General features: G+C 40.8%; 1 protein-coding gene across 1 annotated transcript; it reads left to right on the top strand.

Moving 5' to 3' along the window:
- Positions 1 to 1,041: 1,041 nt before the first annotated feature.
- On the top strand, positions 1,042 to 23,360 carry rsf1b.1 (remodeling and spacing factor 1b, tandem duplicate 1). The gene is made up of 16 exons (XM_084940878.1): positions 1,042 to 1,230; positions 3,514 to 3,605; positions 6,233 to 6,325; positions 7,017 to 7,222; positions 7,307 to 7,398; positions 10,972 to 13,280; positions 13,758 to 14,039; positions 14,576 to 14,680; positions 14,983 to 15,062; positions 16,021 to 16,075; positions 16,175 to 16,287; positions 17,385 to 17,452; positions 17,661 to 17,874; positions 17,972 to 18,195; positions 18,774 to 18,953; positions 21,742 to 23,360. Exons 1-16 carry the CDS (start codon positions 1,077 to 1,079, stop codon positions 22,305 to 22,307), a joined length of 4,833 nt encoding a protein of 1,610 aa, XP_084797004.1. The 5' UTR covers positions 1,042 to 1,076; the 3' UTR covers positions 22,308 to 23,360.
- Positions 23,361 to 23,751: the final 391 nt, after the last annotated feature.

Below are 23,751 nucleotides of genomic sequence, written 5' to 3'. Positions count from 1 at the left end.
CGTGTTTTGCATATTTGTCCTGCTGCATAACTGAAGTGTGCTCCTGCATTTTGTATTCACTCTGGTTATTTTTGACCAGCAAAGAAAATTTGTTTAATGATTTGAAAAAAGCAAAAAACAAAAAAACAAACAAAACATTAATTAATGAGGAATGGGGCGAATCCTTTTTTTCCACACAACTTTATGCTTTGTAAAAATGTTTCTCTTAAAATGCATAAACCAGAATTAACTGAAGATCACTAAAGACATTACAGTTCCAATACAGAGCATGAAACTGATATGGATTTGTTGGACTATTTAGTACTATACCTAACATTACACACGGACCACCATGGTAAAATCTGCTGCCTGGTAGAAAATAAATTGCATAAATTAGCCTCATTCTAAAATTGGAGGACAACTTAGGCCTAATCTTTGCTCAAATACATCATACATACATACACCATTCAAACTATTGCAAAGGCAATAGATTGTGAGTTGTGAGTTTAAAAAAGCATTCATGATTATTTTGCATGTTAGCACACTTATAAGAAACAAATATCAACAAAATTTAAAAAAAGAAAAGAAAAAAACAATGTAAAAAGGAATAACTTATATAAAAATTATATATTTGGCCTACAACTTGTCAAAAAATGGCTTTTGGGAGTCCTCAAGAACTTTTTTGTATTTTAAATCATATTTTGGACCAACTTAAAAAAAATACCTTTACATTTTGTCTCTGGACGAGTATAATTTTTTTTTTAAATGTATGTTTTTATTTTTCTGTGCATGGACTGCTTTCAAATTCACGGGTGGGATAAAAATGTTCTGCAACTGTAGAATTAACCATTAATAATCTGATGTACACCTTTAAATACGTGATTCTGTTGCATAAATGACATATGTTAAATAGCCAATGCAATTCAAGCAACTTTTTTCTGATTTGACACAGAGGAAGTGCAACTGTAAATAAATAAATATTAATGCAGACGGAAAAAGCTGTCTTTTCAGGACAGATTACAATCCCAGCGTCTTATTTTGGTAACACTCGGAACTCATGCATTTAATTCCGGCTGGCTTGCACTGGTGTGGAAAAGATGGCTGCTTCGGCGGCAACGGCGAGTTCTTCCCCCGGTTTGTGTCCAAATTACGCTGTGATTTGCTCTTTTCTTGAGCGCTACGGAGCGTTGTTGGACTTGCCGGAGCTCACCTTTCCTCAGCTGGAGAGGTATCTGCAGGACACATCCTCAGGTAGGGTAGTAAAAGGTCCCGCTGCTCACGGGGAGGAGGAGGAGGAGAGACTTCACCGCTGCATTAATGATAATGGTAGCGAGCTAGCACGTAGCAGCTAATGTTAGCTGGCTGTGTGTTATTGTGTTGGTTTTTTAACATTCTCCTTCACTTAAATATAACTTAACTCCGCCCTGACGCTGCCATTCGAGGTAGAAAACACGTCTGTGCTCATTATGATCGTTATTCAGCTGCAAACAGGCCGAATTATTCGAGGTTTTCTGTCACTTTTTTAGCTTTTGAATTGGGCTTAATTTTTTTCCAAGCAGCCTTTATCTGCCGTTGTAACGTAAAACAACACAACACGCACACAAACATGCGGCCGTGACAGTGCTCGCGAGGCGGTGAACGTGGAGATAGCTCACGCAGCGCGGCGTGGATTCAGTTAAGTGGTCTCCGAAGGTGTCAGTGTGTGAAACGAGCACGGATTTGTGCACTTTATTTACACTTAAAATATTTTGCCTTGTGGTGCTTCGCGCAGCTACCGTCAAGCCACACAAAAACAGAGGACAAACGCGTAGGCGCTTTCAAAATAAAATAACTTAAAGCCTTAGAAACGCAATAGTTTTGCTGGTTACTGCGGAACTATATGCGCGATTTTGATGTGAAATTAAATTAACTGTGACTTTTATTGTTTCCAAACTCTTAGCGATAACCACATCATAGAAAACGGTGTTTAAGAATTTCACGGTAATTAAGAAATTGTTTTCTTCTTCCGCTCCCGCTGCTAATTGTGGTCGACTTGACTGTTTTTCTTATCCCGTTGCGTCGATTAGCGCATGCGCGTCCTCATCTGAAAGTGTTCCTGATTGAGTGTGTATTAATTAGCATGTGCCATCACCTCGTGTGTTTTAAAAGGACACCACGGACACATTTTTTCTACGTTCGATATTACCATTAATTATCGACAGTTTCAAGCTCAATGCTTTTATTTGATTAAAATTAGACTTTTTAAAAATGTATATACTTTTTCAAATCGAGGGAACAATATATGTTGTTATAAGGATACAGTGTGTATTTGTATTTATCCTAGAGGCCTTCCAGTGCATGTTGGTAAACAGCAAAAGGCCGGCATGTGTAAAGAATAAACTTGTTTTATGGGAAAAGCAAAGATAAATAAGGCTCTGTAATGTGTTGACACTGACTCCCGCACAGCGAAGGATAACATCAAGAGTGAAAGAGAATGTTTACAAGGCGGTAGTGAGACATGCTATGATCTATGCACTAACAGAAAGACAGGAAGCAAAGCTGAAGGTGCGAAAAGTGAGCAGGATGGGCAGGATTAGGAATGAGTACATCAGAGGAGAGGCACACCTGAGATGGTTTGGATATGTGCACAGAAGGGATAGTGGATATACTTGACGAAGGATGTGGAAGATGGAGTTTCCAGGCAGGAATTAAACAGGAAGACCACAGAGAAGGTTCACTGATGCAGTGAAGGAGGATGTGCAGAGGTTCAGTGTGGTTAGTGAGGATGCTAAGGATTGGGTGAGATGTAGGCAGTTGAGCTCCTGTGGTGACCCCTATAAAGAAAGTAGGAGATGAAAATGAAGTATGTCAAATATTAATCCTATTTATCTGCGCAATTTTTTTTTTTTTTTTGACTTCGTCCTACATTTTATGTTAAGTCAAAGGCTTTTTGCTTTGTTTTTGGTTTAGATGGTTTGCTGCAGATGCTCTGATAAATGATTCTTTTGTTGTCAATTAAAACTCTTCATGAGCATCAATCAGAGCATCTCTCACACTTGGTTTGATGTAAATATTACAGAGAGGAAACACTTTCATTGCAAAATAATGTTATAAAATAAAAAAATGTATTTAATTTAAATGTGAGCTTTTGAAAAATGTAAACAAAGATGAAAAGATGAAGTTAATATCAATAAAATGGGCAGAAGTTCAGTTAGAAAAACATACAAGAATCAGAGTTTTTTCTTCTGCATTCACATGTTAGAAATTGTCAAAAGGGCCATATTTAGCATGAAAAGCCCAATAGCGTTACATAGACATTGCATACATTGTTGCCTGGCTGTTTTTGTCTGCACTCTGGGTTTTTGTTTTTTGTTTTTTTTTGGTCAGCTTTTCCCATGATGCAATAAATTTCATCTCCAGTCACAGCAGCTGATGCTGTTACCGGACAGTGTTACTTGCTTTACGGCTGTTTTAAACTCTCCTCAACAGTTGTAGCATCACACCTAAAATGCCTTTCAGACGCTAACGGGTTTCTCTGTTTTATTGTTTCCGCAGTTCCAAAGCTGCTGGTTGATCTTCACGTTAAGTTGCTGAGGAAGATCGGCAAATCGGTGTCTGCAGACAGATGGGAGAAGTATCTCGTCAAGGTAAGCGGTTGACACGCAGCACAACAGAACAAAAGAAAAAGAAGTACCGCCACAGTGTTTTGGCACAGGACAATCTAGAATATTTATTTAACATTTAAAATAAATAGCGCCATATTCAGACAGCTCCTACTCCATCCAGAGTACCTAAAAGGGCTTCTTTCAGGAAGCTGAAATGTTCTTTCAGACCATTTTCTTTCTGTACTTCACCGCCATTAAGATTAGCCAGACATCCAACACCCCCCCTTTTCTTTTTCTTTTTTTTTTTTTTTAAACATACAGCTTTCCAAAAATGTGCTTTTTAATAGAAAATGCTTCCCACATGGTTAAGCAGATGTCTGGTTTTATAGAGATCATCTGGTTATTTAAAAAAAAAAAATAACTTTAACGTTGCAGCATATCAACTTTGGGATCTACTAAACTGGGACTAGGTTGACAAATTTGGAAAATAAAACCCAGTTTAATAATCTGATGGACAGGTCTGTTTTAGCAGAGAGACCCATCCTGCAGTAACCACTCTAGGAGCCGGAGCTGTAGAAAAAGGTACTCAGGGGGTGATGTCAGCAGGTAGCATCAGGGTAGCAGGGTGGGCTCGTTTTTGCAAGGGGCCACAGGAGAAACTGTGGCTGTTGTGGAGCCCAGACCAATAAGGTGCTCAATGTTAGTGAGATGTAGATGTCACTGTTAGACAATGAAAATGTCTAACAGTGACAGCAGGCATAGTAAAGTCATAATTTAATCAACAATTGAGAACAAAATGTGCATGTTTTTGCAAAATGATAAATATGTTATGTTATAAATTATGCAAAGTGCTGTTGCTATTTTTGCTCCAATTACATCCTCTGCAGGTATTCAGTTTTTTTTGTTTTGTTTTGTTTTCTTCTTGTTAATTGAGAGAAAATCAATTAAAAAAATGTTTTTTTGGCTTTAACAAGTGCTTTAAAGTCCGATGCAGTGTCTGAGGTGTAAATGTGGGCAGGTGACTGTGACTGAGAGACGATCTGTGTCTGGATTAAACTTCATTACTGAGAACGATTGTTCACATATGAAGGCAAATCCAAAGAGATTTCTCTTTATATTACATCCACTTCAGAAGGCCAAACATTTTTCCTGTCAGATCTGAGCAGCCATTGGCTGGAATACCTGCCAGTTTGTCCCATTTCAGCCATAGCCCTTCCAAGCAACCATTTACCTCTGTGAAGAAGTCGCAGTCCCTTTCACTGAGTGCACTGCTGCCAGTTCCTCTGTGATCTTAAGTCTGTCGCTTACCACATATAGAAAGATGAGAAACTATGCTGTGTAGACAGACAGAACAACTCTCATCCACAGTCAAGGAGAAAAAAGTCAAAATAGTCTGTTTTGTTTTTAAACTGGAGCTCCAGATGTCCTGCAGTGTCCTCACCTCAAGCAGTCTTGTTATGGTTCACCTGGATTGGACACATTCTCAAATGCTTCTTCTGAAAACTTCTTGTATTTCTGGGTGTTTAGTCTCATAATGGTGATTGAAACTGCAGTCCTTAAACACACCAGTCTGCTGTCCACAGACTAAACTCACAGCTTGACCTCCGACTTCAATGAATAAATACTTAAAAGTCAAAGTGTTGTTGATTTAAAAAAAACTTCTTTTTTTTCCCTTTTTTTTTTTTTTTTTTTTTTTAAATCGTGAGCTGACTTCTTTCAGGGCTATTAGAGTGTATTTACAGTGATGCTGCATTTGCTTACTCACACATGTATGAATGTAAAATGTAAAAATAAATGATCAGTCACCTTCAAAATCAAAGCAGTAAAAATGTGTTGTCCTTTCCCACAAAACTGCAAAAAACAGTAAGCCATTCTTTGATGGGGAGTTTATCAAAGAGTGCATGGTGACTGAAATGAGACAAACTGCATGATGGATACTTATCTTTGAATCCTAATTTCACACTGACGTCACACTGGCTGGTCAGGGACAGCCAAAGGGCCGAATGTGCCCCACAGGATGTACAATGCCCAGGTCTGCTTTTAAGATAATTTTTTTTTTTTTTAGTAGATTTAAAAAAAAAAAAAAAAAAAGAAGTACAGGGATGGTTAACAATTTAGAAAAAATGAGGGAGAGGAGACAAATGGTCCCAGTAAACCAGCATGTGATGCTCTAAGGTGGTCGCCTCTGTTATTGTTTGCTATAACAATAAAGAACAGTTAAACACAAACATGCAAAAACACATAAGCACAAAAACACTGTGAAATGAAAGAAATGGGCATGACACACATTACGGCAGTGTGTCTATATGTAAAATTTATGTTTTAAATAATCAGAATAGAAGTAACACAGTTTTGACTGGCCAACCTCAGCCTCTCACTCTTGCTTTGTGTTTATTTCTCTGACCAAAAAATGTAACCATTGTTATATTAAGACTTGAGAGCCTGAAATATCATCTTTTTTTTTTTTCTACTGTCTCAGAAACATGACACTTTAAGTCATCTAAACGGAGGCTCTTATTTATTTTTTTAATCTAATGTGTACTCAAGAAGTAACTGTGTACCCTCTATTAATTGACTAATGTCTCCAGTTTGACTTTTTTCTGAAAATAAAGGTTAAGCATGTGATGTATTTTAATGCCACTTTGTTGTGTTACTTGTTTCCCTTGCAGGTATGTCAGGAGTTCAACACAACCTGGGCGTGGGAACTTGAGCAAAAAGGATACAAGGAGTTGACGGTGGAGTGCAAGACAGGGATACTTAAAGTGAGTTTTTTGCTGTTGGTGGATGTCAGGATGGCCGTCCGGTTTCCTCTCCCCTATTAGATATTATAAATGAACATTTTCTCCTCCACTGGCCCGCTTTTACACACCCGTGTACATGCTGCAGGTATCACCCAAACATAGACGAGTGGGACAGCTGCAAATAGAGCAAAGTTCTCAAGAAGTCAGTCAGATTTAAAGATGTAGGCAAACATGTATTTTAACTTAATCTTTGTAAAATAAACCAGGGGTGGGAGGAAGCAGCTAAAAAAGATTGCCTTTTGTCTAGCTCGAGTCGAAGTACTGGTTCTTCCCAGTGTAGCTTCACCAGCTCTCCACCTGTTGAAGGTTCTGGTTGGGGCAGAATGCAGACTGTGGCCACATAGTCAAACTTTCTGTAAGAAGTCCCTGAGTGAATGAAGTGACCCAGAAGTAGAAGCGTGGTAGCCTTTATAAGACCTGGTTGGGTTAATACATAGTGACGCAGTATCAAACTGTCAACATAACTTAAGTGATTCAGTCCATGTAAATGTTAAATAATGGTGTATTTTCCCTTTCACACAGGCTGAGGTTTTGAACCTTCAGCTGAACCACGAATATTCAAGTTTCTGCTCTAAAATCTTTTAAAAATATAATTCTGTGCCTCTATGAGGTAGTTTGACTTTCCTTTATTGGGCCTTTCTTTTTTCTGCAGTATTTGTGTGAGTGTCAGTTTGACGACAACGTCAAGTTCAAAACTGCCATCAACGATGAGGACCCAGATAAAATGCGCCTGCAGCCAATCGGCCGGGACAAAGACGGACAGATGTACTGGTTTCAACTGGACCAGGACAACAACGTGCGCGTTTATGTGGAGGAGCAGGACGACTTGGACGGGTCATCGTGGAAGTGCATCGTCAGGTAAAACGGACAGAAACGTCCTGCAGGTGTGAAATAAACGTTTGTTTGTTTTTTTTAAATGTGTGTTTGTCTCTCTCCTTGCAGAGATAGAAACGATTTGGCCGAGGTTGTCGCTCTGCTGAAGACGCAGATTGATCCTGCGCTGTTGAAAAAAGAACAGGAAACGAAGCCTGAAGGTAAAAGAGTTTTTCAGTATAAAAACCAGCAGTTACAATTTTCTCTGGATTGCATTTTTAGTTCAGATTGTTGCAGAAATGTTTAGACTTCATTAGGAACCTACACCTGAATATTTGAATAATAATATCTTTGATCAGCATGAGCTGCTGGCATAGCTCACGCTCAGAGCAGTGATTATCACACTTCAGTTGACCTCTCTTGTGCCAGTTAGATCATAATTTTCATACCCCCTTAGCAGCTTTTTTTCCCCTGGTTTTTTTGTTTTGTTTTGTTTTTTTTAAAGGCTTGATGCCTCAAATAAAGAACTCCAGTTCCTCTTCAAATGACAACTCGGAAGTGCTGAGGGATCTTTTAAAAAAAGGAATTTGGAGGTCTTGCTCTTGAGATTGACACCAAATCTACCAAACCCTGAATCTACTTGGTAAAATGGCCTGTATTTGTATAGCGCTTTACTAGTCCCTAAGGACCCCAAAGCGCTTTACACATTCAGTCATCCACCCATTCACACACTTGTTTCTAATTTAATGCTGGTGTATATACTTTTCTCCTTCATAGATGTGTCTTATTGGCATTGACTAGTGTCTAATTATCTATATAATTATATCATCATCATCATTATCTATATAAATATATAAATTTGGAATTAATCTACTAAAAGTATGGTTTGTGGAGGCCACCATCTTGACGCGCCATCTTGAATACAGTGGCTGTTTTGCTGTTCACGTTTTATGTTTGTGACTAGAGACTGCCCACATGCGTAGTACACCAAAGGTGAAGAGGAAGAAAACTCGTAGGCATCCCTATGTATTATCATCTGAGGAGGAGGCCAGCATCTGAGTAAAAGCTCAAACTCATCTCCTGAACTGAAATCAGGGCTTTAAAACAAAACATGCTCGCTTATTCCTGATATTGTCACAGCTATCAGCAGATTAGACCTGTGAGCCTCCCGTCTCTGGTCATTTGACAATGAGGTGGTTAAACAACAACAGCAACTGGTTAAATGCTAACGTTATGTCAGCTAATGTCAGGCTGGAGTGTCCTATAAATCGCACCTTACAGTTTATTTGCCAAGTATCTTATTCCAGCAATGTTAGAGCCAGTGGCTAACAGCAACTAACAATGGCAAAAACAGCAGCGCTTACCAACAGAAGTTCAGGATAATCTCAACAACTCACCTCAGTATCGCTGTCAGAAGTGAGTTCTGCTGACTAATTGATTTGTATCGGACTTTCACATAGTTTTACGTCCCACAGAGTAAATGGATGAGGACACCAGTCTAGACACACTTAAATTAATTGTAGCCAGAGTTCTTTGTCCTACAGTGGCCACCGTAGTTGGGATTATGTGCTTAAATGGGAGAAGTCAGAAAACAAAACTCTGTTGACTTTAATGTGCAATCTACTGACACCATTGTGTCTTTAACACTAGATTATCTATGTTGATACATTTTACATGTGCACAATGATAAAGAATGAAAATTAATGAAATTCCAAATGATGTGATGGTTTGAAATATTGCTTCAGACTGTAGAGGCAGAAAAGAGGTGTCACAACCAGGGTAAAGCTTTATTTATAGTAAATGATAAACAGACTGGCACTTACTTTAATTAATCACTCAAAGCTTTTACTACAAGTCTTATTCATCCAGACACACACACACACACACACACACACACACACACACACAGCGGGTACTGAGCACCTTGTCTAACACTAATGAATGAACTGGGAGCACCTCAGGGTTTGGCATCTTGCTAGTTTAGACATAAGCAGTTTTTTTGTTTTCATAACTTGGATGACAAGTATAAATGTAAACAAGGAAAGCTTATACTCCACAAGGATTTAACGCAGTAAAATAATTTAGCCCTGGGACAGACTGGCGACCTGTCCAGGGTGTACCCTTGCCTATGGTAGCTGGGATAGGCTCCAGGCTTTTTTTGTGCTATCGAAGTTCGCTGGCTTTCATTCAAAATCTGTTTATCATGAGCACCTACACATTGAGCAACTTAAAAATGATAAATGGCTTCAAGCTCACATTGACACCTGTGGGGCACTATCAGCCACTAAGACAGACAAATTTAAGTGTTTTAATATATGAATATTTCATACTTTTAAGGCTGCCTGTTTATTTAAGGGAGATGAATGATACATTATAATTTTACATAGTCTATCATCTGTGATATTATTAAATAAATATATTTTAGGTAGATGCTTGTGCATTCTCAAAGTCTTATATGTTGAATTGAACTGAGTATGTCATCTGTTCAAAGCCTCTCCCAGTCAGTGCTGTTCTTTCTGCCCGTCTCACTGTACATGATGTTATTAGCACAAACACTTTAAAATGATCATTTAGGACTTTAACAATAATACAGACAGCAATGTAGTCAAACATCTCACAGTTAGTTTTATTGGGAATTAACTTTAACCTCTTAGGCCCCAGGAGTTTTCTGAGCTTTCTGCTTGGAAATGAAATGACCAAAATAAATGAAGTATTTCTCTGCTATAACAAACTCTGTGTAAACAGTTTGGGTATCAAAATACAACTAACACTTGTGAGATGTCATCAGAGGTGTAAATAAGTTACTGTGACTCACACAGAAAAATTTTGTTTTTTTTATTTCACTCACCTAATTTATTTAAAAGTATTTTAAAGCATATAACACCTTTGAAAATATACTTTGGTTCACATTTAACTCCAGAAAATCATAAATCAAAATATGGATATTACCTGTCCACAGATTCATGGTGATGTAACTGCTCTTCTAACTGTTTGGTGTCTTTGCTTTGTTTGGTGGTTGTAGAAATGGTTTACATGAGCTTTTAGCTGAGATTCAGAGGTTTCTGCGGACACTACTTATGTCAGCACTTATATTTTTGACCTCTTGTTATAACCGATTAAACACGATCTCCTCCCTTTTGCCCCCATTTTTGGGGGCGTGGGTGCTTAACTAGTTAAAAAAAAAAAAACATGTCTCCTATTTTTGTGTCACATAGGAAAGAAGCATCAATATCTGATGAGAAGACTTAATTTAGCCTTGCTGTGTATTATTGTGGTGTTTGGGGCAGTTTTCTTGTTTTGTGGGGTGGTTGGTTTTTTTCCCAAGTTGAGATGAATATCTCTAACAAGTTGATTTGTTCGCGTTGCACATCGTAATTTTTAAGAGAAATGTGTTTTTTGAGTTACACTATATGCATATAAAGCAACCATTTCCTTTTTTGGTATTTTTTTTGTGTGGTGCATTTTTCTCTGTTTTAACAAAAGGGAAAGAAAGTTCATTTAACTCGACTTAAGATGATTTGTTTTAATTTTTACATGGTCTTACTGAGGTGATGCAAAGTGAAACATGCATTCTTTTTTTTTTAGGTAATGTGCTGGAAAAGCTTGAAAATGGACCTTAAAAGTTTTTTTAAAAAGTGCTTGAATTTGACCCTGAAAAATGTGTATGAACTCTGTCAAAATAAACCTCATATTAATCGACATTATTCTACTTACTTTGAGTATTTAAGTACATCAGAGCTCCTAGTAGCCATTTAATCTTTTTGTTCTCTTTTTTTGTATTTATTTTGTTACAGGTGAGACCAGAAAGACTGAAGATACATCAGATGAAGACAGCAAAGACTCCACCAAGTCAGTCTCTCCAAAGACGGAGAGCATTGAAAAAGTAACACAGAACACGAAATCTGAAAATTCAGAAGCAAAATCTGCACTAAATGGTGTCATTGAAGGTAAAGAGGAGGCAGAGCTCGACTCAGAAAATGTCAGTAAAAAAGCCCAGAACATCAAAGAAGAGCCGATGGAAGTTGTGGACACTAAATCTAACTCAAGTGAACAAACACCGGCCTCTGAGACGTTGTGTATATCAGTAAAGGAGGAAAAAGGGGAGGAACCGAAGAAGTCCAGTGCAGAGGAAATGCAGCAAGCCATGAAGAATGACCAGCAGGCCAAGATCCCTTTGAAAAAAAGGGGAATGAAGTTCAGTGAAGACTTTGATAAAAATAATGCCGTTATAGTGCAAAATCCATCTCTTTCTAATCTGAAGGAGGCTGCAAAAGACAACTCGACTCCTGACCAATCAAAGAAAGCGTTGAGTATAAACGATCATGTTAATGGTGAAGTTACCCAATCAGAAAAAGGGTCACCAGAGCGAGTAACAGAAGCTGTGGAGAATTCTGTCGACATTAAAGAGAACGACGCTCCGACCACCGACGAGGAGGTTAAAAAGGACAAAAAGGACGAGCCACAGGGAGTCACCTCACACCAAGCGGATTTGGAGAAGAAAACTCAAGATGAAAAGGAAACGGAAAAAAGGGAAACATGCGAGTCTTCGCTGCCCCCGACAGAACCGACACCTTTATCTAAAGAGATAAATAATGCAGCAGAGAAATCCTCTAATCACGAAGAGCACGAAGAAATGAAAGAATCCAAACCAGCAGACACAGAGGAGTCTTGTAAGGTGAACAAGACGACATTAAAGGAAAGTCATAAAATATTAACTGCTGATGAGTCAGGGAACCTAAACTTAAATCACGAAGTCGAATCCAAAGAAGCCGAATCAAAAGTTTCAAAAAAATCAGAGGAAAAGCTAGACTGCACAGACATGGACACGTCCGAGTCGAGTCAGACTAAAGAAGCCGAGGCGCCCGAAAGTATAACGCACAAGCAAACAGATACGAGTGACTCTAAAGAGACTGGATCATCTGAGGGTAATGTAGAGAAAACTGATAGCTTTGCTCTGGAAGAGAAGCCTGAAAGCTGTAAGACAACAGAGACACAATCTGCAGAGACACAATCTGCAGAGACACAATCTGCAGAGACACAATCTGCAGAGACACCAGAGAAATCTGTAGACTCTGAAACCTCGGAATCAAAGTCTGTCACTAAAAAAACAAGTGAGAAACCGGAGGAAACAGCCAACACTAAGGAGAGCGTGGACCAGCCTGTTATCGAAAAGGTCGACAAGTCAGACTCATGTAAAGCTGCAGAGAAGCACGATGGCATCAAAGATGCAGAGATGGTTCCCACAGTCTGTGAGACAAAGACGGAAAAGCCAGAAGACATAAAGAAAACTGTCAACTGTGAAGATGGTACGGTACGTGATGCTTCCAAGATAAGTGACTCTGTGTCTGGGCCTGTGGCTGCAGAGGCACAGGGCGCAAAACTCGATGTGACAAAACCACAAAAAGATGACAAAGCTGAGATGAACTCTGTCGCACAAAAGCCAGCAGAGCAGCCATCTGAAGGGCAGAATAAAACGCCCAGCCCTGTTGAGAAGACGGATGCCTCCGATGAAAAACCTGAGACTGAACAAGAGAAGGATTCTGAGAAAAACCCCAGCGCAATCGAGGCAGAGCATCCATCATCAGATAATAAAAAGGATGCTGACAGGGAAAGTGAAAAGGACACTGATAAAGAAAAGCTTTCAAACTGCAAAGAGGACTCCACAGCAGATGAACTCTCAAAAACTGAGGAGAGTAAGGGCAAAAGCGAGGATGTGGACTCTCAAGCGAAAAAAGATGTGGCGAATGGCAGTGAAGCTCCAGCAGATGTTCAGGAGGAGGATGTCTGCCGGAAAAACAAGCGCCCAGTCAGCCGAAGGAAAGTTGAGCTCCAGCGGGAGGAGCGACAGGGGGACTCAGAGTCTGACACAAACGTGGGGAGATCCCTGCGAAGATCGCCGAGGATCTCTAGGCCGACGCCAAAGGCAGTAGAGATCCAGGACAAGAAGCAGGAGAAGTCGCAGGCGCCTCAGAAGCGTGACGAGGAGAAGGGTGAGAAGGAAAAGTGTGAAGACGAGGAGGACAAGGAAGAGGAGGTGGTGAAGGTCGTTAAGAAGAAGCCAAGAGAGAAAAAGACGGATCAGGAAGGCCAAACCAAACCCAAGGTAAGACCAGGCATTCATTCCATGCACTGTATACAAAAGATGGACATAGACGCTGTGACATTATTCCACATCTGAAACTTAGAGGTGAATGAGAAACTGAGGGACACCGGCACTCATGATAGTCAGGAGTTAAGCCCACCCTAAGGTGTAACCTGCTTCATCAGCCTTTCTGACTTTTATTGGGGAATTTAAATTGATGACCATAAGAAAAAATATTAAGACTTGAAATGTCTTTCCTGTAGATTTCTGTAGTAGTGGTTTCTACCTGGTGGGCCATGAAGGTCCTGCAGTCCTTAAACTTGGGAATAACCTTTTTTTGCAGCCAGTGGAGTCGCCCTCTGCTGGCCACCAGAAAGAATGGAGGCTTAAGGTACTGCAGCCATGGCTTTGTCCATCTTTTATGTACAGACTGGTCATTTTCCAGATTGCACAGCTCTATTTTTCCTCCGTTAACAATTTCATTACTGCTTGTTTTAGGCGAGAAAGAGGCGAAGGGTTCGGTGGTCCAACACTCGGACGCGCCGCAGAAAGAAAGACTCGGAAGACGAGGACGAAAACAGCGACGAGGAGTCCAGCGAAGAAGACGAGAGCGAGGAGGAAGACGACAGCGATGAGGACTACAAGGTTGAGCGTACAAGAAAGAGGCGGAACCGTAACCGAGAAAGGCGAAGCTCGGACTCCTCGACCTCATCTGACGAAGATCTACCTCCCAATGACGACCCTTGCAAACACTGCGGTCTTTCAAATCACCCAGAGCTGGTGGGTAACATCTGTAAAATCTCACCCGCATATATTTATATTGAAAATATAATTATAACAGCAAGGAGAGACTGGAGTATTATCCAGAAAGGTTTTAACAATGAGACTTTAAGGGTGTTATTGAATCAGGGGGCAGTTTTTAGCCGTGAGGTTGGAAAAGAAACAAGTCCTGAGGCTCCTCCTAGTGGAGAGAAGGCAGAACAACGCTTTTTTTTTTTTTTTTTCTTTTTTCTTTTTTTGTTTGTTAGATGTAAATGTCGCCCAACATTTAATATCAGTACAAATGTGAGAGGAAACTAGGGCAGCTGGGGAGTTTTTGGTTAAAGTCTGAAGCAGAAAAACGCCTCCTAACCGACAGTGATCTCACATAGAGTAGCATCAACGTCACTTTTGGCCAGCAGGAAAAAACAGCCACTGATTTATTTCCTCATTACTGTAGTTTGATTCTATTGGTTGTGCTAACTTTGCACTCTTCTCTTTCTTTGTTGAGAGAAATACTTTTGTTGTGTTACGATCTGCCTGTATCTCTTTCTCAGATCCTGCTGTGCGATTCGTGTGACAGCGGCTACCACACAGCCTGTCTGAGGCCTCCGCTCATGATTATCCCCGATGGAGAGTGGTTCTGTCCACCCTGTCAGCATGTACGTACCAGTCAGTGCACTCAAAATTAAATGTATAGTTAGCTCAGTGTTTCTACATCTGTGGGGCGTCAACGACTGGGAGGAAAAAGGCAGCGTAAACCACAAGTAAATGTGTTTTTAATGTAGATTAAAATAATGCAACAAGAGTCCACTGATGCTGTTTTTCACGTTTTTTTTTTTTTTAAGAAGTCTTAATGATGGCTTTAAAACTTGTGTGGTGTTTGATATCATGACGCTGAAGTGCAGTTTGAGAGCTACTGGATTAACTAAAGTTCAAATGTATCACTCGGCCCCCTCTGTAGAAGCAGCTCTGCGACAAACTCGAAGAGCAGCTGCAAAACCTTGACGCTGCTTTGAAGAAAAAGGAGCGGGCTGAGAGGAGGTGAGACGGTTTGTGTTTCAGCTGTTGTTGAATTTACCAGTTTGTTTTACTTTGAAGCCAGTGGTTCCCAGTTTGGGTATGACTTTGAACCATTCCACATTACATACATATTTTTAAGGAAGGTAAACAGTCCTTTAGACGGTCTGCGTTTCCGCTGTGGCACAGACGTAGCAACAGCATCTTCCCACAGAATTGAGTGGAGATGGACAATAAAATACAATTTGAAAGTAAATTTGAATCAATTTTTGTTCTACTTCCTCTCTCTGATTTGAAATCTCTCTGGACTTCAGCAGTGGTGTAACAGGTCTTTCCAGAAAGCAAGAAAAAAAGTCTGCACCTGTTAACTGTTAACTGAGCTTGTTGCGGTGGTTTTCCGTTCAGTCGAGGAAGAAGGATTTTGTGAACGCAACCTACTTTTTACCTGCAAATTACCTACAGTGACGTAACGTGACAAGAACCATTTGTAAGTCAAATGGTGATTGGTTGGTTGATAAGTGGGCTTGACAGGAAGTAAGCAGCAGTAGAGTTCACCATAAAGGGAAAGCAATTCACAAAAATGTCACAGAGCTGCTGCAGAGTAAAAATATTCATTGGTTTTAACATTTAGAAGCTAAAACAAGAATATCCCACAGGCATGTTTCTCTGTACATTTTTGACACTGCCCCCTGGTGGTATTATACAGCTGTGCACAAGAATAGTGCACACCCATGGTGTTGCCTTGAAGGTGCAGGACTCCCAAAAACCATTTTATTTCCTGTGCTGGAAAAGATCTCAGTGTTATGTAGTGTTATGAAAATTCTGTCCACTTTCTGTAGATGTGAATTCCAGCTTTTACTCTGAAATTGCAGCTCTTTAACTAAGCACTGCAAAGCTTTTACAAGTTTGCACTATTTGACAAACAGAGGACACTCGGATTAACTTTTTTGTGTGATCATCTTACTGTGTTTCTCTTCTCCAGGAAAGAGCGTCTGATTTATGTTGGAATCAGTGTCGAGAACATCATCGCGCCCTCTGTGAGTACTTAGTGAGGTCATGGGGTCTTAAATAAAAACAGAAAAAACATTGACTGCTGCTGATGTTTGTGAATGTAAGTGACGCTGAACTCTTTCCAGGTTGAGGTCGAGGAGGAAAAACCAGAGATCATTATCAAAGAGAAGAAAGAAACAAAGAAGAGTAAGAGCTGGGGTCGGAGGTCAACGAGGGCGAAGAAAACCATCAGCTACAGGTACGAGACATACTATTTTGCTGCATGTTCAGGCAACCAGTCCATATCAGTTGATGTTGGTGACATCAGTGTTTGTAGCTAGTAGCCAACCACGGATAATATATAATTTCTATAGAGCCGTAGTCATCATAAGAAAATCTTACCTACTCCACAAACAGTTGATGGCCTGGGTTTGTTGGATAAGCTCGATCTGCCACAGTGTGGGGAGTTACATCTGCCTGCCAGATGTTTTATTTTTTTATTTTTTTTTGGGGGGGGGGGGGGGTTTGTTTTGGGCTTTTTTACCCTAAATAAATCATAAAAAGATTGCCTATTATTTCCAGTATCTAAAAAATAAAAAAAAATGTAAAAGGTTTTGTTTACTGAAAACAGACCCTGGTCGACATGGCGGGTGCTGAATGTGCATCTGTGTGATATAAATGTTATCACATCTCTTTTGCTGTGAGCCATTTAGGGTGTTTTCACACCTATAGTTGGTTTACTCTGGCCCAAATCAGTTTGTAAACTTCTAGCTTTTTCCTTTGATTTGGTTTGTTTTCACACAGAGAAAATTCTACGTTAATGTTCAGTCTGCTTATTGGCCAGGAGTGTCTGGGCTGGACCAACAAAAGTAAACAGGAACAGGAAGAAGGTGCTGTGTTCTGGGATACTCGAGAAAACAGAGAATTTAGGTTCATTTCAAAGCTCGTTGCTAGCCTGTAAAGACCTTTGCAGCTCTGTAGTAGTTTTTTTTCTTTTTTCCTTTTTTCTTTTCTTTTTTTTAAACTCAAACTTGTAATGTACACCTAGTCGCACCTAGTAGTTGGTTCGGATCGCAGTCGGATCAGGTTTGCACCATAAACAATTGTGTTGACTTCATTTGAAACTGCATTAATCCCACCCCCTCTAAAAACTCTCCGTGCGGTTGTTTTGGTCAGCACCTGAGTGCGATTGCCAAACCACAGTTTGATTTAAACGGACTAAACGCTGCAGGTGTGGAAACACCCTTGGAGTCAGTCGGCAGTTGGACAGGTGATTGTGTTATTATTGGCAGAGACGCATTTAAATTCTCCAGGCAGCAAAAAATATTCTTGTCTGTGTTGATGTAAACTTTGCAGATTTGATGAGTTTGACGAGGCCATCGAGGAGGCTATCGAAGAAGACATCAAAGAAGCAGAGGGTGGAGGTAGGAGGAGAAGAAACTGTACTGTGTACTTTGCTGAAAATATTTCTGGCTCTGAAGATCAACCCAAAATCTGAAGCTCATTTAACATGTTGTATCCGTCTTGTTTGTAATGCAGAAGAATGTAGCAACTTGTCATATTTACACATGAAGCGGTTCAAATGTGAAAGAGATGTGAAGTATTTAATATAACTGTGAGGTGTTTTTGCAGGAGCGGGTCGGGGTAAAGATATGGCCAACATCACAGGGCACAGAGGGAAGGATATTTCTACCATCCTACAAGCTGAGGAGGGCAAGGAGAACGGCCAGCCGCCGCGACCCAGCGCCAGCCAGCGCAGGAAAAAACGCCGGCGACTCAACGACCTGGACAGCGACAGCACCGTGGACGAGGAGGAGAGCGAGGAAGAGTTTCGCCTCAGTGAAAGGTACAGTTTGACTTTTGGTTTCCAATCTCATAAATCTGTCAGTTTTGTTCACCAGACGCTGAACTCTCTCTGTGTTCGCTTGTTTGCTTGGATGCAGCTCAGAAGAAGAGTTTGTTGTGACGGACAACGACACGGAAGCTGAATCGGAGGCAGACTCCAACAACAGCGACTTTGGCAGCAACGGTAGCGGTAGGCATCGAAAGCCTTCACGGAGCAGACTGCTGACATGCAGACGGAGCTCCAGAAAGCGGCGGCGACCGAGAGGGTACTCGGATGATGAGGAGGACGAGACGGATGAAGAGGACGATGAGGATGAAATAGGTATATATGTTTTACGTTATACTCTTTTTACTTATTCTCTAAAACCTGAAATAAAGAGATGACTACAGGTTAACAGGTGCAAGTTGTAGTTGAGTTGTCTGCCCCACAGTTTCCAGCCATCCAACCAGAGCATCTTTGCTTATAACCAGAAGTTTCAGAGCTTAGATCGCTTCTGAAACGCTGCTATTTCAGTACTTAAACCCAGAAATTACTCGCAGAGACCTAACACAAATGTTTGAGGTTGGAGCCCCCGGTAAAACTATAAACAAGACTAATGATAAGCTCAACTAGTAACTAGTACACAAAACTGCAAAGAAAGTTAAGAGAAAAGACCAGTGCTGGTGCAGGAAAGAGACCCAGCATTAACCCTGCTCTTGCTTGTGCGCCTCCTTAGGATGAACTACAGAAACAGAGCAGGTTAAAAAGGGGATGTGTCGGGGTACACAAGCAAGTCAGAATTAAAGTTTAAATGTCTGAGCACAATGTCATTTAAAATTTGTTTCTAAGAATATTCCTGCTGCAGGTCATCCTCTGATTTTTAACCCCTTCTTTGTTGTTTTTTGTGCGTTTCTGTGTAGTGACCGAAGGCTCCAGTGAGTACAGCGACAGTGATCTGGATATGAGCCGCCGGCGGTCGAGGCGAAGCCAGAAGAAGCAGGTTAACTACTGCGAGACATCCGAGTCTGAAGGCTCTCAGGCCGAAACCAACCGGGCCAAAACGAAACCCAGACGTCAGCAGGAAAGCTCCGACAGCGACGGTCAGTCAGAAACACTTGAGTGATTAATTACTAATCTAAAAAGACTAATCAATCAGATGAGTTAAAAGTGTGGAGAGCAACTTTGGTTTCCACTAATTTATCTTAAAATATTTTGTGACTTACAGTTAGAGGTAAGAATAAAAATTACCTTTCAAACTCATTGGGTCTCTATTAATAACAAATCCTTTAAAACAAATACAAAAGTTTGGTGTCTTTCTAAAAAAGAACTTTTTCATCCCGTTTTGATAATATTCAGCAGATTGCAGTATCTAAGCTTTATTAACTCCTCCTGTACCCATGACATCTCTTTGATCTTAAAATAGTTAAGACCAGAGTCACTACATAAATCACACCTGCCATTCACGAGGGAAAACTTCCGTGTAATTGCTTTGGTTGCTTGCACATTTACTGTAAGTAGAGGTGATGGACTTACAAACGGAGCTGCTCTCTGAGCTGTAGTGAAACTCAAAAGTATGAACCAAACCATAAACTGAGAAAGTTGCATAACTTTTACTGCGAAGGCGAGTTTTTACTGGTGACCAGCAGTAGTACACCTCAGTCTCCTTGTAGCCACACCTATGGTATCAATTTAAGTCTTTTTCTTTTCTTTTCTTTTTTTTTTTTTTTTAAGTTGACCTCTGACCTCTCTGAGATTTTAACTCATCCAAGATTTTTGGTAGTTTAGTTTTTTAATACAGGGAGTGCAGAATTATTAGGCAAGTTGTATTTTTGAGGAATAATTTTATTATTGAACAACAACCATGTTCTCAATGAACCCAAAAAACTCATTAATATCAAAGCTGAATGTTTTTGGAAGTAGTTTTTAGTTTGTTTTTAGTTTTAGCTATTTTAGGGGGATATCTGTGTGTGCAGGTGACTATTACTGTGCATAATTATTAGGCAACTTAACAAAAAACAAATATATACCCATTTCAATTATTTATTTTTACCAGTGACACCAATATAACATCTCCACATTCACAAATATACATTTCTGACATTCAAAAACAAAACAAAAACAAATCAGCGACCAATATACCCACCTTTCTTTGCAAGGACACTCAAAAGCCTGCCATCCATGGATTCTGTCAGTGTTTTGATCTGTTCACCATCAACATTGCGTGCAGCAGCAACCACAGCCTCTCAGACACTGTTCAGAGAGGTGTACTGTTTTCCCTCCTTGTAAATCTCACATTTGATGATGGACCACAGGTTCTCAATGGGGTTCAGATCAGGTGAACAAGGTGCCCATGTCATTAGTTTTTCTTCTTTTATACCCTTTCTTGCCAGCCACGCTGTGGAGTACTTGGACGCGTGTGATGGAGCATTGTCCTGCATGAAAATCATCTTTTTCTTGAAGGATGCAGACTTCTTCCTGTACCACTGCTTGAAGAAGGTGTCTTCCAGAAACTGGCAGTAGGACTGGGAATTGAGCTTGACTCCATCTTCAACCCGAAAAGGCCCCACAAGCTCATCTTTGATGATACCAGCCCAAACCAGTACTCCACCTCCACCTTGCTGGCGTCTGAGTCGGACTGGAGCTCTCTGCCCTTTACCAATCCAGCCACGGGCCCATCCATCTGGCCCATCAAGACTCACTCTCATTTCATCAGTCCATAAAACCTTAGAAAAATCAGTCTTGAGATATTTCTTGGCCCAGTCTTGACGTTTCAGCTTGTGTGTCTTGTTCAGTGGTGGTCGTCTTTCAGCCTTTCTTACCTTGGCCATGTCTCTGAGTATTGCACACCTTGTGCTTTTGGGCACTCCAGTGATGTTGCAGCTCTGAAATATGGCCAAACTGGTGGCAAGTGGCATCTTGGCAGCTGCACGCTTGACTTTTCTCAGTTCATGGGCAGTTATTTTGCGCCTTGGTTTTTCCACACGCTTCTTGCGACCCTGTTGACTATTTTGAATGAAACGCTTGATTGTTCGATGATCACGCTTCAGAAGCTTTGCAATTTTGAGACTGCTGCATCCCTCTGCAAGATATCTCACTATTTTTGACTTTTCTGAGCCTGTCAAGTCCTTCTTTTGACCCATTTTGCCAAAGGAAAGGAAGTTGCCTAATAATTATGCACACCTGATATAGGGTGTTGATGTCATTAGACCACACCCCTTCTCATTACAGAGATGCACATCACCTAATATGCTTAATTGGTAGTAGGCTTTCGAGCCTATACAGCTTGGAGTAAGACAACATGCATGAAGAGGATGATGTGGACAAAATACTCATTTGCCTAATAATTCTGCACTCCCTGTAGTATCAATTTGAAACTCCTATGTGGCCTCATTGTTGATTTGGTGAACGACCTTTTATGGGTGTTTAAAAACTGCAGGCAACCCCAGCAATCTGCTAGAAACCAAAGCAATCGCTGGTGCTGGTGCTTTTTTTTGGTGCAAAACAGTCTTTGCATCCAATTTCACCCTGTGAGATGGCAGACAACTGTCAAGCAATGAGCTCTTGATGTCATGTGAGAAACTTCAGTTTTAACCCTGACAAAGTCCATTCACTTTCAGCACCATGGACAGCGACAGCAGAGAAGTGTTGGTTTAATGCCGTCTTTTAGAGATGAAGCTGATTCAAACTCTTCCTCAATTGATTTTATTTAAATTCTGACTGTTTGACACACACACACACACACAACACAGTCTTATTTCATTATTTGCATCAGTTTTAAGTTGCTGAGTTTTAACTGATTGAAAAACAAAACGCGTAAATGAGGCAATGTTGACGTGAACATGACTGATGACAGCAAGACTAAATATGACTCTTGTTTTCTCTTCCCAGCGAGTTTCTCCAGAGACTCCGAGGAAGATTCGAGGGATTGGAGGTCGAATAGAATCTCATCGGAGGAAGATTCCCGGCAGCGACGCAGACGCCTAGCGCTAAAACGCAGGAGAGCGTCGGAAGATGACGACTCCGACGATGACTCGGACGAATCTTCCGAGGAGGATCGACCCATCCGTAAACGAGTGAACCGCATCGACTCGGATGACGACGATGACGAGGAGCAGCAGGAGGAGAAGCCGAAGGAGAAGAAAGCAGAGGAGGAGTCAAAGGGAACAAATGCATTGGACTGCGGCCTGGTAGAGCTGCCGCCCGCCAACGGGCAAAGCCCCATAAAGAGCCTCGAGGGTATCATCAACCGGCCCGCTGCCACCATCGCTACCATCACCGCTCCAGGCATTATCCCACATCTGGAGCCGCCCAAAAGCATCAGTGCCACACCGGCTGCTGCCATAGCACCAAACGGGCTGGTGGGGCAGGACATTGCGGCACAGGACGATGACGAAGACGACCTGTTAGGAGTCACAGACCTCGTGGACTACGTCTGCAATAATGAACAATTGTAAAAACAAAAGTGGTGTACTGTTTGTTTGGTTTTTTTTCTTTGTTCTTTTTTTTTTTTTTTTTTTTTTTTTTCGGTGGTATTGTATTTTTATATTGCTTAACTTTATTATTCCCTCCCATGCCAACAACTACTCCTCCTCCATGTCCGTTTTTCTCATGTCACCTGGAAGCCTGGACCCCACCCCCACACCTCCAGTGTGACGCTGTCCCCATGGGATCCTGCAGCCAATAAGTGCACCAACATATCATTCCTCATTTGTCTGGAAATAACCAGTTGACCCGCCGAAACACCGTCGTCCCCCCGGTTGTCGTCATTGTTGTCCTGTTTTCTGTTTTGGTTTTGATCACTTTTGGCTCTGAAACTGTGGGGAAAAAGTTAGTGTCTGTTTGAAAGCTGAATAACTTTAAAAAAAAACCCCCAAATCATTCCATAATTGGCACCAAGTTCTGGACATCTGTTTATCATTTTATGGCTTTTTAAAGAAATGCAATCATGTTGATTGAAACGCACTTCACCGGGCAGGGTTAGATGAGATGATAGACGCGGCCGTTTAGCTCGGCACAAACACGGCGCGATGAGCTACAAGAAAGCGGGTGTAGCTTGTTAGGCTGCTTTAATTAACCAGCTGGCACGCTGACCTTTCACAGCAGCTTTTAGCACCAGATGTTTTTTAACGTTAACAAACATGTTTCCAACGTTATAATCGACGAAAGCCGGGGCAGTCGTGGTGCGGCACTAGTTTAGAGGTTTTAGTTTGTTAATACTTTTAAAACAATGTATGTTTAATTTCCTAAACATGATATTTTCAGTCAAATCCACCTGTGGGCATTTTTAAAGCTCTTTAAAGCTCACTAATTAACCCTTTATGCCCCATTTGTTGCAGGAGGAGCTTTAGAGGAGCTACAGGTGGATTTTTGGTTTTTAGGCTTCGTGCTGAGCTAACATGAGCTGCTGCTTCATGTGAGGGATGTATTTGATTCTTTCTGATCATATCTGGTGTGTATTTTGTTATTAAAACACGCCCCCCCCCCTTTTTTTTTTTTTTTTTTTTTTTTTTTTTAGTCAATGCTAATCAGTCAAATATTACCCCCCCCCCCCCTTTCATCGTATGAAGGTGTGAATGTATATATGTGACCAACCTTCGTTTGTCCCCCCCCCCCCCTTGAACCTAATTTTTTGTCGTTGAATGTTAGAGTAGCTTTTGTATATTGTATACATATATAATTATTTTAACTACACGCGCACTGCCATCAGCATCAGAGGTTGAACTTTCAGGTTATAGTTTGTTTGGAGAAACCAAATCAAAAGGTGAAACTCTCCTTCCCTCCTGATCCAGACTAGCCTCTTCTCATCGCTTTCATGTGATTCATGGTTTCAGTAAATCTATTTTTTTGTATATCTAAACCTTTATTTGTTGTTGTCTCTTTGAGGAAATGATGTAAAGT

This window comes from Perissodus microlepis, chromosome 10 (assembly GCF_051167445.1).
Source record: "Perissodus microlepis isolate ML-2025 ecotype Zambia chromosome 10, ASM5116744v1, whole genome shotgun sequence".
In the NCBI taxonomy this organism is placed as follows: Eukaryota; Metazoa; Chordata; class Actinopteri; order Cichliformes; family Cichlidae; genus Perissodus; species Perissodus microlepis.
This window is presented reverse-complemented; position numbering and strand designations above follow the sequence as displayed.

Excerpts from the sequence above, each read along its gene's own strand:
- rsf1b.1 (XM_084940878.1), top strand. The coding sequence starts at position 1,077 with ATGGCTGCTTCGGCGGCAACGGCGAGTTCTTCCCCCGGTTTGTGTCCA. Across the intron at positions 1,231-3,513 it reads TCTGCAGGACACATCCTCAG|TTCCAAAGCTGCTGGTTGAT; the intron begins GTAGGGTAGTAA and ends TTGTTTCCGCAG. Across the intron at positions 13,281-13,757 it reads AAGGCCAAACCAAACCCAAG|GCGAGAAAGAGGCGAAGGGT; the intron begins GTAAGACCAGGC and ends TGCTTGTTTTAG.